At 30.6% G+C, this 15,035-nt stretch overlaps 1 protein-coding gene across 2 annotated transcripts; it reads left to right on the top strand.

Annotated features, from left to right (window-relative positions):
- The first annotated feature begins 335 nt into the window (after nt 1-335).
- On the top strand, nt 336-9,640 carry LOC130813736 (probable disease resistance protein At4g27220). 2 transcript variants are annotated; one of them, XM_057679593.1, is made up of 5 exons: nt 336-464; nt 4,428-6,054; nt 6,168-7,414; nt 7,866-8,434; nt 8,952-9,640. In XM_057679593.1, the coding sequence occupies exons 2-5, from the start codon at nt 4,539-4,541 to the stop codon at nt 9,082-9,084; spliced, it is 3,465 nt and encodes a 1,154-aa protein (XP_057535576.1). In that variant the 5' UTR covers nt 336-464; nt 4,428-4,538; the 3' UTR covers nt 9,085-9,640. The 2 variants fall into 2 exon arrangements, with proteins under 2 accessions (XP_057535576.1, XP_057535577.1); XM_057679594.1 differs by having other exon boundaries at nt 346-464; nt 4,531-6,054.
- Nucleotides 9,641-15,035: the final 5,395 nt, after the last annotated feature.

The following is a 15,035-nucleotide window of genomic DNA, read 5'->3' as shown; positions in this document are numbered from 1 at the left end:
ATAATTCAGTTTTATTAAAAGTATTTTGAAAATATTGTTTTTTTACAAAAAAAAACCTATTGCTTGTTTAATTTGTATATTGTAGTAGTTGAACAAGTTAAAATAGTAGCACATTGCCAACCAAATAAATAGAGCATATAATGGGCAGATTCTTTGTATTTTCTTGTGATCAAATTAAAGTACAATATTTTATGTGTGAATTAACCTTTTGAATATTCATTTCTTACATATTTTAACTTTGTAATAAAACTATATCCAAAGTAATATAATATTCCTAATGTTAGAAACACTATATATATTAATAAAAATTTATGCCTTAGCATTCATTCCACCTACAAAATCCTTATTTCATTATTTATTTTCAAATAAAGGTTTTAAACAAATACAAATATAAATAAACTTCAAAGAGATTTCAATCCCTACACATTAATTTGAAGAGGATATATATATATATATAGAGAGAGGTTTGCTTCTCACCTAGATCATCATTTAAATATTATCTCATCTTTTTTTATTTTTTTCTTTTTGCTAACTAATTAATATAAGCTTATACTAATATTTTGAGGCTTACTTTATTGTTTTACTTGCATGGTCGTATACTTGTATAATTGCTTTAATTAGTTTTGTCAGATTTATCTTACAAAATTGTGCCTTTGTGCCAAATGACAATCTAACTAATTAATATAAGCTTATATTAGTCTAGTCGTAAAATGTTATTTCTTTCACTTTTATAGTAAGGGTTTGATTTTCACCACCTAAATAAAAGACTATTTCGCTCTCTGATTCCCTTTTGCTTGTAAGGATTCTTTTACCTTAACTTGAATCAAATAATAAATCGTTATAATCCTAGTTTTAACCCCTTGCTTTTTTTTTTTAATGAGATACTCTTGTAAGAGATCGTTTTTCGATAAGACAACCTCAAATAAATACCTCATATTATCATAATATATGTATTAAATGAACTCTTTTTAACCCATGTATAAAACGCTTCTCACGGTAAAATCGTCTCATGCAACATTTTGCGTTTCGAGGACCACATGTTCCTTTTATTATTATAAAAAAATATTGCCGTGTAAATATTGATGTTTGTGGTGGCCTTTTTTTACACACATTACACGTAAATGGGTTGATGAAAGGATAATATAATTCCCTTGGTTCACCATATTCCATTATTAGTGAACATCAAATTATAATTTTCTTTTCAAACTTCCAACTTCACATTGAAATTTTTTTTTAAAAATCTTATCATTAAATTAAGTATTAATAATAATAATAGTAAAATATTACCTAAAAAGTACATAAAAAGCCTTTAAATTATTGTTAATAAACCTCTTAGGGTTAAAATGTTAATTTGAAATCCATCAAAAAAGTTTAGGAGAATATAGATTTTTCTTAGATTCATGAAATGCTTAATTATACATTGTCCTTCTAAATGATTTTCTCAAATTTATCAATTTTAAATGTCAACTCAAGGGAATATTCCATAGTGGTCGACATTAGCACAATATTTGAAAGTATTGCTTACTTATAAGTAGGGAGGATACGTGTCCGATCTGGTTCTAGTCTAGCTAGACCCTAAATCAAAGTCTAATTTTTTATTGGACCCCAAACCTAGATCCAGATTCATAATGTCTGAAAATTTTGGACCCGGATCCGGACCCAGACCTTTAGGGTCTGGCGGGTCTAAGTTTTAGATCTAGGTCCAAAATAATTTTTTTTCTTGAGCTTTTTACAAAATTATATATTATACAATTTTCGACCATTCGTATAAAATTTTTAAACATTTTCGACTAACAAGGATCTTGTAATACTTTATACTAATTGAGCGAATAAATATATAAAGCTTTTCAACAAACAAGTTCTTATACCAAAATATTTATCAAGTCTTTTAATTTTAAAAGTATAGATACAACGACCACGTTTCAAATTACATGAACCGATAAAATTTAAAATCACTTAATGTTCAAAAGTATAACGAAATTCCAAATCAAACAAGTATATAACACATGATAACTAATATATAATTTTAAAAAAGGACGTAAATGAGTCCATGGGTCGGATCAGGATCTCAAACATGTGTACCCATACCCGGAGACCCTAAGGTTATGGACCCAGATCCGACACGAATCCATAGGGTCCAAAAATATTAAGGGCATGCTTATAGTGAAGGTAAATATGTTTGGGGAAATAAAAATATTGGGGAAATATATTTACCTCCATTTGTGTAATTTGACTTTTATTTTCCTATTAAACATTTTAATTATCAAAATTCAAAAGGATAGATTGATATATGAAGTAATAAATAGTAGATTTGAATTAATAATTAATAATAAACCAAAAGTTTGATACATATAGTACATAGATTATGATTTTTGTGAATGATCTTGGCTAATTTAAGAGTTAGTATTTGATTTTTGTTAATTTTTTTTTCTTATTGTAATTGATGTTACTTAATTTGTTATTTTTAATATGAAATATGAAATTTGAACAATTGTATAAGTGATTTGATTCGGTAAATTTCGAACCATAGAAAAAAATACCTGAAAACCACCCACTAATTTTAATCCTATAAGGAGTAATTCAGAAAATTGCCTTGCAGTTTGATAATTACATATTTAGTACATAAAAATTCAAATAAATCATATTTAAAAATACTCATTGCTTTAAATTAAGTGGAAATGAAAACAAATGTCTCATCAGAGACGGAGCAAACAATTCAGAGGCCTTGTTTATTTTTCATAAAATTTTCAAATTGGAGCCCTTCATAATTAAATAAAAAAAAAAGATATTTTAAAATTTAAATTAAGTTGTCAAAATTTAAACTTTTTTTAATGTTAAAATGGAAGGAAAAAGTTAGTTATAGATCGATGATCAATAATAGAAAGAGTAAAAGTTTAAAGGGTTGAAAAACTAAAAAAAATTGTTGATTAATTTTATAAATTAAGTTAGTGATAATTGATACTTGATAAATGTGTGAACATTAAATGAGGTAAGAAAAAAATATTTAGAAGGTAGAGTTCTTTTAGAAAGAGATAAAAAAGGAGAGAAAAATATAATCAATAGGTTTTGAACATATGACTATGGTATATCAAGTAAAACTCTTACCAACTACTCTACTACACTACTATGTTATTTTGATATAATTTTTTAATATGAAGCCCGTTAGGTTCAAGGCCCTGTGCTGTTGACACCTCGCACGACCCCAGAACCGCCCCTGTGTCTCATTACCTTTATAGGACAGTTCACTCTAATTGTCTTATTTTTATTTTAAATAATGATTTTCAACACATATAAACATCTTTTTGTTGTGGTTCCTTCTTAACTCGTACATGTGAAGTGTATACACTTTTTTATGGTAGTCTCTTTTTTAATGTGTACATGTAGAAAACTATTATTGTGATCCCCTCTTAACTTATAGACATAAACACTTTTTTTTAAGGAAAACTATTACTTTTGATTATTCATGAAAAATCAAAACTTTTCACCTTAGTTGCTCACAGCACCCCCACCAAAATTGTGACCGACTACAGCAGGTCGAAAAGCTGAGTTTAATGTCTTCACCAAAATAACCCTTTTCAACATTCAATTCCATTCCAATTTGAATTACAACCCAATTCATTTCACCTCCAAAATTTTAGGATTCATCCTAAAACCCCCGATTTGCATTTCCCCAATTCTAGGATTCATCATTTCACCCCTAAATTCAAAGAAGGAAGGTTGAATCTGGTTGTTTTTTTTATTGTTGTTCTTCATAAAAATGGTAAGCTGCTATTCTCATGGATGTTTCGGTTATTATTTGCAAATTTTTGGTTAAATGAGCGAATTTCTGCTATTTTAAATGTACAAATTTCTGTTTAATTTTCGATTGTAATCCCCAAATGTATTATTTTTCGAATGTAAAGGGATGAACTGAATTTTCTTTCTCCTAAATTTGGGTTTAACAATGGAGAAATGGAGTAAGAGGGAGGAAGAAGATGGCAGCAATAAGAAGGAAGAGAACAGGTTAGAAATGACTCTATCACCTGCTGTAGCCACTCACATTTTCGATGGGGGTGTTGTGAGTAAATAAGGTGAAAAGTTCGGATCATGAATAATCAAAAGTATGAGTTATTCACAGAAAAATGTAAAAGTAAAGATTATTCTCAACAATTTTTCCTTTTTTTATCATGGTCCCTTTTGTCTTAATATTTGTGCAAATGCCCAATCGGACATACTCCCTTCGTCCCATTGAATGTGCATCATTTTTCATTTTGATCTGTCCTATTTAATTTGCATCATTTCTATTTTTGGACAATAACCCACCATTTTCTTTTAATCTCATTCATACATTTTATCTCCTTTTTAATTTCATCCATAAAATCTAATCTATTCTCTCTTTTTATTTATTACCATTTTTTTAAAACTTACTCACTTTCTCTTTGATGCAGTAATAACATATTGACCATAATTCAATTAATGTTATTTAGCTTAACAAATGACAATTAGACGCTAAAAAGGACTAAAAGTGTTGTGTTATATTGATTGGTTAAGGAGCTTGGATGGCAGAGAGTGTTGCTAATATTGCAATCGATAAGGTGTTGAATCCAATCATGGCTGCATTAATGAATTACACAATTAAAGGCATTGGTTACATAAGAGAGTACCAGAAGATTGGTATCAAACTAGAAAAAGCAGTAGATGAACTGAAAAACATTAAAGCAGATTTCGAAGTACAGGTGCAGAATATGGAAATCGAAAAAGAAGAAGCAATAAAAAAAACAGCTCAGGATTGGCTTGATAAGGTTAATGAAATGTTGGATAACAAAGAACTTAAAGTACTTTTAGAGAAGGCGGCTGAGATCAAGAATAATAATGATGATCAGTGTTGTTACGGGTGCTGCCATGGTAGTTTGGATGAGCGTTTTACATTCGGTAAACAGGCGAGTGAAAAGCTTGAAAAAATTGAAAAGTTGCGTACTCCACCTCCTCCACCGATTACTGATAAAATATTAGGTGATCGAGTTAAAGAAAAACTGGAGCTTTTGCGGAGCAAAAAATGGGATACAAGAGAAAAACTGAAGAAAAATCTGATTGTGAAGGTGCTAGATGGGCAAGTACGTCATCATGTTGGACTTTGTGGTTCCAAAGGTGTAGGTAAAACGACATTGGTAAAAGAAATTACGCGAGAAAACCAAGTGAAAGAAGCATTCCAAAAAATAGTGATGGTGTTGATGGGAGATTCTCCAAATTTGAAAGACATTCAGAATAAGATCGCCGAGGGAATAGGAGTGAAGTTGAATGACGAGGACAAGAATGAGCTAAATGCGGTAGTTTTGGAAAACCATATACGAACGAAAAAGGAAAATATACTGATAATATTGGACGATCTTTGGGCCAAAGTAGATTTGAACAATTTGGGAACTGGCAGAAACAATGAATACTGCAAGCATTTGATAATAACCAGGTCAGAAAATGTGTGCAAATTAATGGACATACCAAAAGAAAACACGTTAGAAATGAAGGTCATGACTGATGATGAATCTATAGCTTTTTTCTGGAATGTTGTTTATGATCAAAAGAGCAAGAACAGAATGGTTGATCAGATTACATCTTACGCGTATATATCTCTCGCAAGAAAACTGATTTTGAACCATTGTGGAGGCGTCCCAAATGTAGTTGCAGCGTTAGCTAATTATCTTGCTAATTTAGAGATCGAAAAATGGAAAAAGTTGGCTGATGAATTAAGCGATGAATTGGGCCAAGAAGAGAGGAAAACAAAGATTTTGAATATAAATTACGAGCGTTCTAAAACTCATGAGGAAGAAAAACAAAAGTTTTTCTCGCTTGGATGTGTGTTTCAACCAGAAACAAGCATACCAATCCAAGAATGGATGAGATATGCCATCGGATTAGACTTGATTAAAGTTGTCGATAGCCTTAGTGAAGCCATGTCCAAAGCTGATACTTGGATTCAAGATATGATTTCATCATCTTTGCTTGAAGAGGAAGAAAAAGGCTTTATGGGAGGCTTGGGCCATGTTACAATCTCCCGTCAAGCTCGTGACCAACTAAAAGGTACATCACTCGGTACATCCCTTTTTTAATCACAATTTTAGAATTTTGCTTGGCTTTTGACGATGCATTTAATCAAAGAAAGTATAAATGATTAGAATTATTATTGTTTTCAGGTGGGAAGATACAATTGTTAGATGATATTCCTCGATGGTTTGATTTGGAAAAAATTAGCAAGTCGATGTACAATGCTATCTCGTTGTGGTCTGGTCGTAATCATGGGCGTATTAGTGGAAAAGAGTTCATCAATCTTGAAGTGTTGATTCTAGATGGAAGTTACCCTCGAGATCAATTTGAAGATGATTTCTTTTATGGAATGACAAAGTTGAAGGTTTTAAAACTTAAGAAAATGAAATTCAAGAAGCAGTTACCAATGTCATTGAAAAGTTTGAAAGATCATCTTAGGTTGTTGCATTTGGAAAATTGTGAACTGGGAGAAGATATTAGCTTGATTGGAGACTTAGTTAACCTTGTTGTTCTTAGTTTTCGAAAATCGAAGATGAACAAGTTTCCAGCATATGAAATAAGGAGGTTGAGCGAACTTCTTGTGCTTGATTTGTACGAGTGTAAGATTGCCTCCAACGGAATCCCAGCTAATGTGCTGAAAACACTGGATAAATTGGAAGGATTATACAGTTATGGTATTGAGGGAAGTGATTGGGCTGATCTCACACAAGAAAGAAACAAGGATTGGAAGGATTTCACGTTTTTATTGAATCGGAAGGACAAAAATGCAAGCCTCGATGAATTGAATGAGCTGGATCAGTTGAATGTACTAGAGATCAAAGTGCCACACCTTCATCAGTTGCCTAAAAATGATAAGTTCGTCAAAAAACTTCAACATTTTTATATATTTGTGGGTAAGGAGGATCAAGAAGTAGAATCAATATCAGCAAAAGGATTCTCTCGGATTATGAGGTTTGGATACTTAGAGAGTGGGCTGAAAGCTAATAAATACGAGTGTTTGCAAAATCTGCTAGCCAAAACTGATTTATTGAGCTTAGAGGGGATGAAGAATACAGCATTTTTTGTACAGCAGAATGAGACTAAACTCGACACTCCTGAAATAACAATTGATGTGGCTGAATACACAAATTTGGAAGTTCTAAAAATGTACGAGTGTGATGGGATGAAGGGTTTCGCAGCTAAACCTCTCAAGGCACCCAACTTGACTGAAATAGAAGTGATCAAGTGTAACAAATTGAACTTCCTTTTTATAGAGCATATAAAGGATACCAGAGATGAATATAACTCCATTCCTTTATTAAAGAAGTTGGTACTTAAGAAATTGGAAAAACTGGGTTGTATATCATCCCCTGACATCACTGGCAATGAAGCCTTTGCTTCTTTGTTCGATGGAAAGGTATTTACTCCTCATTTGTAACTAACTAGTAACACTTCTAGGGGGTGTTTGATAGCTGGCTTTTGAATTGATTTTTTAATTTAGCTTTTGGTTTATTGGTTGGTCAAAAGGCACAAAAGAGTATTTAGTAAATAACTTAACCAGTTGAAAAACAGACTTTTAAACCATACTGAAAAAGCTACTTTGGTTGAATTTGGGTTTGTTGGTCCATTTTTTCTTCTATAACCACCTAACAATAATACCTAATCTTACCAAACATCTCCCTAAACAGTTGCACTCGCTTAAAACTAAAAAAACAACTAGCACTTCCGACTAATCAAACAAGCAAACTAAAAAAGCCAAATCTTTTGCCAAACACCCCCCATAATCCAACTTTTCGTGTTTTATGTAACATCTTTTTGTAAAAACATTTGCTTATTTACACATTTTGATCAGTTTTTCACCATTGCAGGTAATATGTCCCTTGTTAGAGACGTTGGAACTGGTTAAATGCAGCCAAATTACGCAAATTTGGAGTAATTCTAGTTTTGAAACTTCCTCATGGACACGAAGATTCAAACCTAGCTTGAAGCATTTGAAGGAAGTACACATTAAGGAGTGTCAAAAACTCCAGCATGTTTGCTCACTCGCCATAGCTGCTGCACTTGTTAAACTGAAAAAGCTGGAAATTAGGTCTTGTTCATTATTGAAGACGGTGATAAAGGCTGATAAAGAAGATTATAAAGACTTCACTCATAATGATAACATTCAAATTTTTCCAGCACTTGAAGAACTTACCCTTGCCGAGTGCCACAATGTCAAAAATTTTCTCTCACATAAAAATTATCAAAGAAATCAAACCTTTGAATTACCTTCTTTGGAAAAGTTAAGAATTCAAGATAGTCCCAATATGAAAATTTTCTCATCCATTGAAATCAAAACACCCAAATTATGGTGGCTTACAGTTGAACCTTGCACCCATTCTAAGAAAGAGATCGAAAATATTAATGTATTCTTGAAGAATCAAAATAAGGAGCCAAGGTTAGTATTCTATACCTACTCTTTTGTTTTCAATTGTAAAATCGTCGTACAATAGTGTATCATCATCATACCCAATATATCCCGCTCAAAGAAGTTATATCTTTGTGAAATTGTTGTCTCCAATATTATAAAACTTATACTCGTTTGGATAGCAATTTAAAGAGGAGAGGAGAGGAGAGGAAACAAAAGAAAGGAAGGGTATAAAAGAGAAATAGCATTTTGCTTCCAAATATTTCAACATTTGAAGAGACTGATTTGGTCACTAACAAAATCAAGGGAATTCATCTCTTCAAATTCATTCCTTTAAATCCCTCAGCTCCAAAGTTGGTATCCTAACAAAGAAAAGTATATCCCTCTAAGTCTCTCCTCTTTCTTTTCCTCTAATTCCCTCAATCTAAATAATGTGTTATCGAATGTGTTGAGGTTTATATATGTCTTGAAAGAAATTATAGCATTAAGATAAGAAAAATTATAATTTCTTTATTCGAGTAAAAACCATATGTTTTTGTTGGATCAGAAAGTCGAATGAAGAATCAAGCGAAACTGATGAGGTTGCACCCATTGATTTGGGCAAGAAATCAGTTGGATGCGCCAACTTTTCATGCTTTGACGACAAGTTGAAAGAGCCTAACAAGAAAAAAAGAAAATGAGAAGGGCATCACAGTAAGGAAAAGACTGAATGTGTAAAGGGAATTATCTTCAAGTGTTATGATACTTTGTTTTTTTCATGTACATCTTTTTTTATTTGAATTTAAACCTTTTTAAAGAATACGGATTTCATTTATATCATAATTTGCTTGATTTTCAACAATTTCATTGTCCGTGCGGGAATCAAGCATCAAAGAATAGAGCTTGAAGAAAAAGTAATTAAGATCAAAGAAGTTTAAGTCATCTAGCTAGAAACTTTATATCATTAGAATTGCTAAAGAATAAGATTGTGTCCTTATACCATCTTATTGTTTAGCAAACCGATTTTATTTTTAAAAATTTAGTTTCTAGTAAAGTTGGCACAAATACAAAACCTCTTCGATCTTGCTTTTGCTTATGCCCATAGCTCTTTTCTAAAAGCTTGTTCCTTGTTAGAAACAATAAATAGTTGAAATTGAGCAAAATAAGAATTTGGTTGATAAAGTTGTCTCCTTGTAACAAAGGGATGCTTACAAGTGTCTTTAAGTTTGATACGTTCGTATGGTTTTTATTTCTATATCACTTGTAAATGTTAAATAAGACTTGTGATCAAATTTCAATAAACTTTATATAGAATTGATTGAATAATTTAAGACATGTAGTTGAATGCTCTAGTACATATCATAACTATTATAAAAAATTGATTTTGTTGTATTTAATTTTGACCTTTCCTCCATTTTTAGGTTGAACTTAGAAAATTATAAAAATGGATAAAACTTCGGGATCATTTTATTTCTAGTAAACAATTTTACACAAGTTAGGTTTTTAAAAGAGAATTAAGAGATTGTTAATAAATCGAAATTTAATAAAACTAATTTTTACATAAAATTCAATTAGAAACTCTCTCCCATGCAGGGTGATCATCCTACCCTTCCTCTTCCCTTCCCTTACTATCTTCCTCCTTTCCCGTGCAATCTTCATACTTACTGGTGAAGCCACACTGAGGCTTAGCCCCCCAATCCAAGCGTGTCTATTGTTTTTTTTAACTCAACCCCCTAAATAATATGTAATTTTTATAAGAAATAATTAAATATCACAAAATCAAACAAAAATATGAGGTCAAACCGTCAAAGTAACAAAATTAAACATAATGTTTGTGGTTCGATTCTTTGTAAAGGTTAACGATCCCTCTTATATTTTGTTACAATTCAATTGACTTTGAATTTTCTCATTTAAAAACATTCCAATTATAACTTGTTTTCATATAATTATTTTGTTAGTGTGTCAGTTATTTGACATAATTATTTTGCTAATATATCGGTCATTTGGCTTCCCTAATTTAAATTTTTGTCTTCCCTCCCCTTATAGATTGTCATTAATACTTTGTTTGAATAGAATTTTAAGAGGAAAAGGAGGGGGAAGGAGAGGAAAGGGATCGAAGGGAAAGAACAAAAGATACTTATTAAGGAAAGAAAATAAGTTATGGAAGGGAGAGAAAAATCCATCCTTCATTTAGATAGAAATTAAGTTAAGAAGGAAAGGAAGAGAAAAAAACTGAGAGAAAGAAGATCATGAGTCTTCATCACCCCTTTAATACTTGAACGAGAGTATTGCATATCTTCTTGTAGGCTGTGATAACTTATATGATTTCAAGAATATTTTTAAAAATATACATGCTCGTAAAAAATAGAGTTATGTCGCGTTACACTCATGGTTATCCATTTATATCTTCAAATCCCTCCATCTTCCCACTTGTTGTCCAAACAAAAGATTACTCATCTTTCTAAATCTCCCTCCTTCCTTCCTTTCATTTCCCTACATCCAAACAAAGTGTAATCAAACCTCTCCCCTATTTATTTTTCCTTCCCCGACCATCAGACCATTATAGTTAAATTACTAAAAACAAAGGCAAAAATTCAACAACACTAACTCTCTCCCTATCTCACTTATCCTGCTGTATTGTTATATTGATGGAGTGATCAAAATGTTAGACTTTTCTTACGTTCTTTTTGTAACTTCTGCTAAAATGGTAACCAGCTCCAAGATTATTTTTTACATTGCTTTTAGTTTCTACAACCATAGGCCATTAGATATCATAAAAAGACTAATTATACTAATACTATTATCAATACTTAAATATCAACACTAATTACAGAAAGAAGAAAATTAATCTTCAGCAAGAGAATAGGAGGCAAAACAAAGGCCATTAGATTTTATAAAATGGACATAAAGAATTTGGAATCTCGCCTAGGTTCATTCAGTACTCCCTCCGTCCCTTTTGTGGCCTATCCCACTCATTCTCATTCACAAAGATTATTTTTGGTAATTGTTATGAAAAACACAAGAAAGATAACGAAACATATTAAATAACAAACTAAGATTTAACGTGGTTCACTAAAAGTGTGTTACCTACATTCAGAGGTAGAGATAACTTATTTTATTAAAAGTGTGGAGAGAAAAGAATACAAACTACAATCAATAGGTTAAGAGAGGTTTATACAAAACCCTTAGAAAGCCTAAACATACTAGTACTCTAAAGAACCTAAACATAATTAGGTTTAGACTGATTCTAAGTTTAGATTAATTCTAGCCCAAAAACAGAAACAATAATGGTTTCAGTCCCTTTCTTTCAATCTTACAATTTTATCCTCACTCCATCTTAACCACTTATTTCTACCGTCCATTTTTATTTTGTGTATTTCTTCAACTACAAATCAATTTTTACCCTCCAAATTTCAGGTTTTTTTCCTGAAGGGGAGGGGAGTAATGTCCTAAAATTTTGAAATCATCAATATTTAAAGCAAATTTATAGGTCTAAGAAACTTAAAATGGAGACATAAACAAAGCCCCGGTGCTCCAAATATAAAGTAAAGATTGAATATAATGATAACAAACTTAATCAACGAATTTTAAACTTAATCACACTTGCTAGTTTTTACAGAGAGCTTCCCTCATCATTTAAAAACGTACCAAAACTAAACACAAGCCTTCAACAGTCCACTCACACAACCATTAGCAGGAATTCAACCACTAAAGTTTCAGTAAACAAAATTACAATAATTACTTGCATTTTCTTCCATATGCAAACAATTTCATCACAACTATAAGCAAAAACAATTTTAATTCCACAAATCAGAATCAAAATTTACATCAAATTTAAGAAGTTTTATAAGCATAATTTAGGGTTTTAGAGCTCCATACCATTAAATAAAAATAGACTGAAAATCTTATTTGAGTGGGTATGTACCCTGAATGAGCCGGGAACACGGGAGAGTCAGGCGCTCGCTGCTCGACGTCGGCGTTGGCAATGGGCTGGCGTGTGGCGTCAGATTGGCTTCGGCGTCAAGAGGGCGGCTGAGACGGCTAGAGAAAAGTTGAGCATTTTGTTATTATCATTAAAACGGAGAGAAGTCGGTTACGAAGACAGCAAGAAAATGAAAGTTTTTATAATTTGAAAAATTGTCCAATATAATCTCTTATAATTATTTTTAAATAATTCAACCTTTATATATATTTGTTATATCAACTCTTTTCACATTTTAATTCGTTACTGTAAGTAACTACCAACAAAGAGAAGTAGGGTTAAACCAACGAAAAAGCATAATGGAGAAGAAAAAGTCAGTGTGAATGTGTAACGACTAGTTGGTACCTTACCTACAGTAGCCGGTTAAAATGTGAAAAGGATGTTATCAGCAAATAATATACAAAGGTTAGATTATTTAGAATTAATCAATAGTAGGGATTATTCATAGCAGATTGACAATAAGTGGAATTATTCTGGACAATTTTTCCTTAAAATTTTAAGTTTTCTTTAAATAAAAATATTAAAAAACTTAGCCATCATCGGAAATTTTTATCTGATTAAAAGCCTAAGCAAAAGATGTAAAAGCATAAAAGAGTCAAAAAAAAAAAAAGTCAACAAGCCCTAATGGTAACATATGAGCGTATGCTATCGTAAAATGGCTATAATTTTTTATTTGGGCCTCTGTTTGGGGTGTATATATGTCCTTGCAAATTTCTTAAAATATTCCTTCAAATGGCATTGGTTTTGCAGCATTTTGACTTGTTATCAAAAGTTATGACCAAAATAATAAACACGTATCAAATTTTACTTCTAAATCTTTGAATGTTTGCGTCTTAGTTCTTTTTCTTCTTTTTTTGATCTAATTTCTAATTTGGTATTTTCATGCTAGAAAACGCTCATTTTACCCTCAATACTCTTTACTTTTTTCATTGAAAACGTTTGAGAACTTGTATTCTCAATGTAAAAAGTAACAAACGTTTTCATATGGAAAAATACAAGTTTTTGAGGCATGAAAATGCTAAGCTAAGAGTTCGATCAAAAAAAAATCACTTTTTATTTATCACTATTTTTTTTATTGTCCCACCACCCTCTTTTTTATAAAATTTTCAACTTTATTCTTCCTTTTCGCAATGTCTACTCTCAACTAACTTATCTCTCTAAATATCATAAAATGTTCACCAAAAGTTTCCTTTCTATATTAACACTTCGACTTTGTACACTTAATTTATATAACAACAACTTGAATCAAACATAAGGAGAAGTTTTGTGTAAGTATGGAATAATGATCATGTACATATGAGTAATCAAACTACTGGTAGAGTCGAGAACCAACAATCATCAAATACTATATCGATAGCGGTATTAGCTCTTTTGATACATTTTTTAAAAAGGCGGCACAAACACAAATAACAAATCAATAAGTTATAATCATAATAATATAAGTATTTAAGGACCGTATAAGCAGCATTGCACGATACAAATGCGTTAGATGATAACATATAAGTTGTAAAGTCCATAATCGGAGTATTATTGGAGCTGATAAAGGGGTATAACACTGATCACAATGTGTTGATTCTTCCCCTACAAAAAAGTGCAAAATCAAAAAGACTAAAGTTATTGCACATGTGTGGGGTTTGTTTGATTACTTATGAAAGATGATACACCTCCATTACCACTCATTTTAAAAAATTGAATATAGGATTATATATGAAGCAATTGATAATTAATTAACTATCTCTGTATTGTCAATCAACTCTAACACTCCTTGTCCTTGTAGTATGTATTCACATTATTTACATTTCTTCAATATTTTTTTCACATGTGTCTTTCAAATTTCAATGTAGTGAATGCAAAATGATTTTCACAATTGTAAATTTCTTTTCTTTACTGCTCATCATATTTGATCTCATTGTATTAAAAAATAATTAATAACATCAATAATATGAATAAAATTTAACAATAAATTTTAAAAAATAAAAAAAGAATGTAAGTCAAATCGTACATTTCGAGTCATATATTTTATATAACTCAACAATTTTTTTTTCAATTTTCTTTTATATTATTATGAAATTAATCGATAAACAATTTAAATTTGTACTTATGGAAATTCATATGCGTGTTTATATTGAATAATTGTTGATTTCTATGAATTTGAAACTTCATAACTTCCCTAATAGGAAGAAACAAAATTGAAATTATAAAGGAAAGATGTTACTATAAAATGAAAAAATAACCATTACAAAAAAAAAAAAAAAAAAAAACTGAACACGTGATTAAGATGAGAGAGATTAAAAGTATATATTGCCTTCGTATCTCTCATTTAGAATTATTTTTTTTTCAAAATGTTTTTCTCATTTTGCATCATTTCTATTTATTGAAATAGATATATATCACTATCTTGATGTCATTTATATTATACTAGAATAGGGCACTTGAAATGTTGATCGATACATTAAAGTCGGTTACAAATTGATTTGTATTCAATTTTATTCATGTCATATTCAATTTATTTATATACTGGATACAGTTTTGGTTTATGTTAATAGATGATCTTTACCAATACTTCATATAATTATATGAAAAAATTCAAAAAAAATTGTTTAATAAGTAATTTTCTATTCTATTATTTTTTATAGATAATAATAATAATAATAATAATAATAATAATAA

This window comes from Amaranthus tricolor, chromosome 5 (assembly GCF_026212465.1).
Source record: "Amaranthus tricolor cultivar Red isolate AtriRed21 chromosome 5, ASM2621246v1, whole genome shotgun sequence".
Classification (NCBI taxonomy): Eukaryota; Viridiplantae; Streptophyta; class Magnoliopsida; order Caryophyllales; family Amaranthaceae; genus Amaranthus; species Amaranthus tricolor.
Note: the sequence above shows the minus strand (reverse complement) of the source record. Positions and strands in the feature narration are given on the sequence as shown.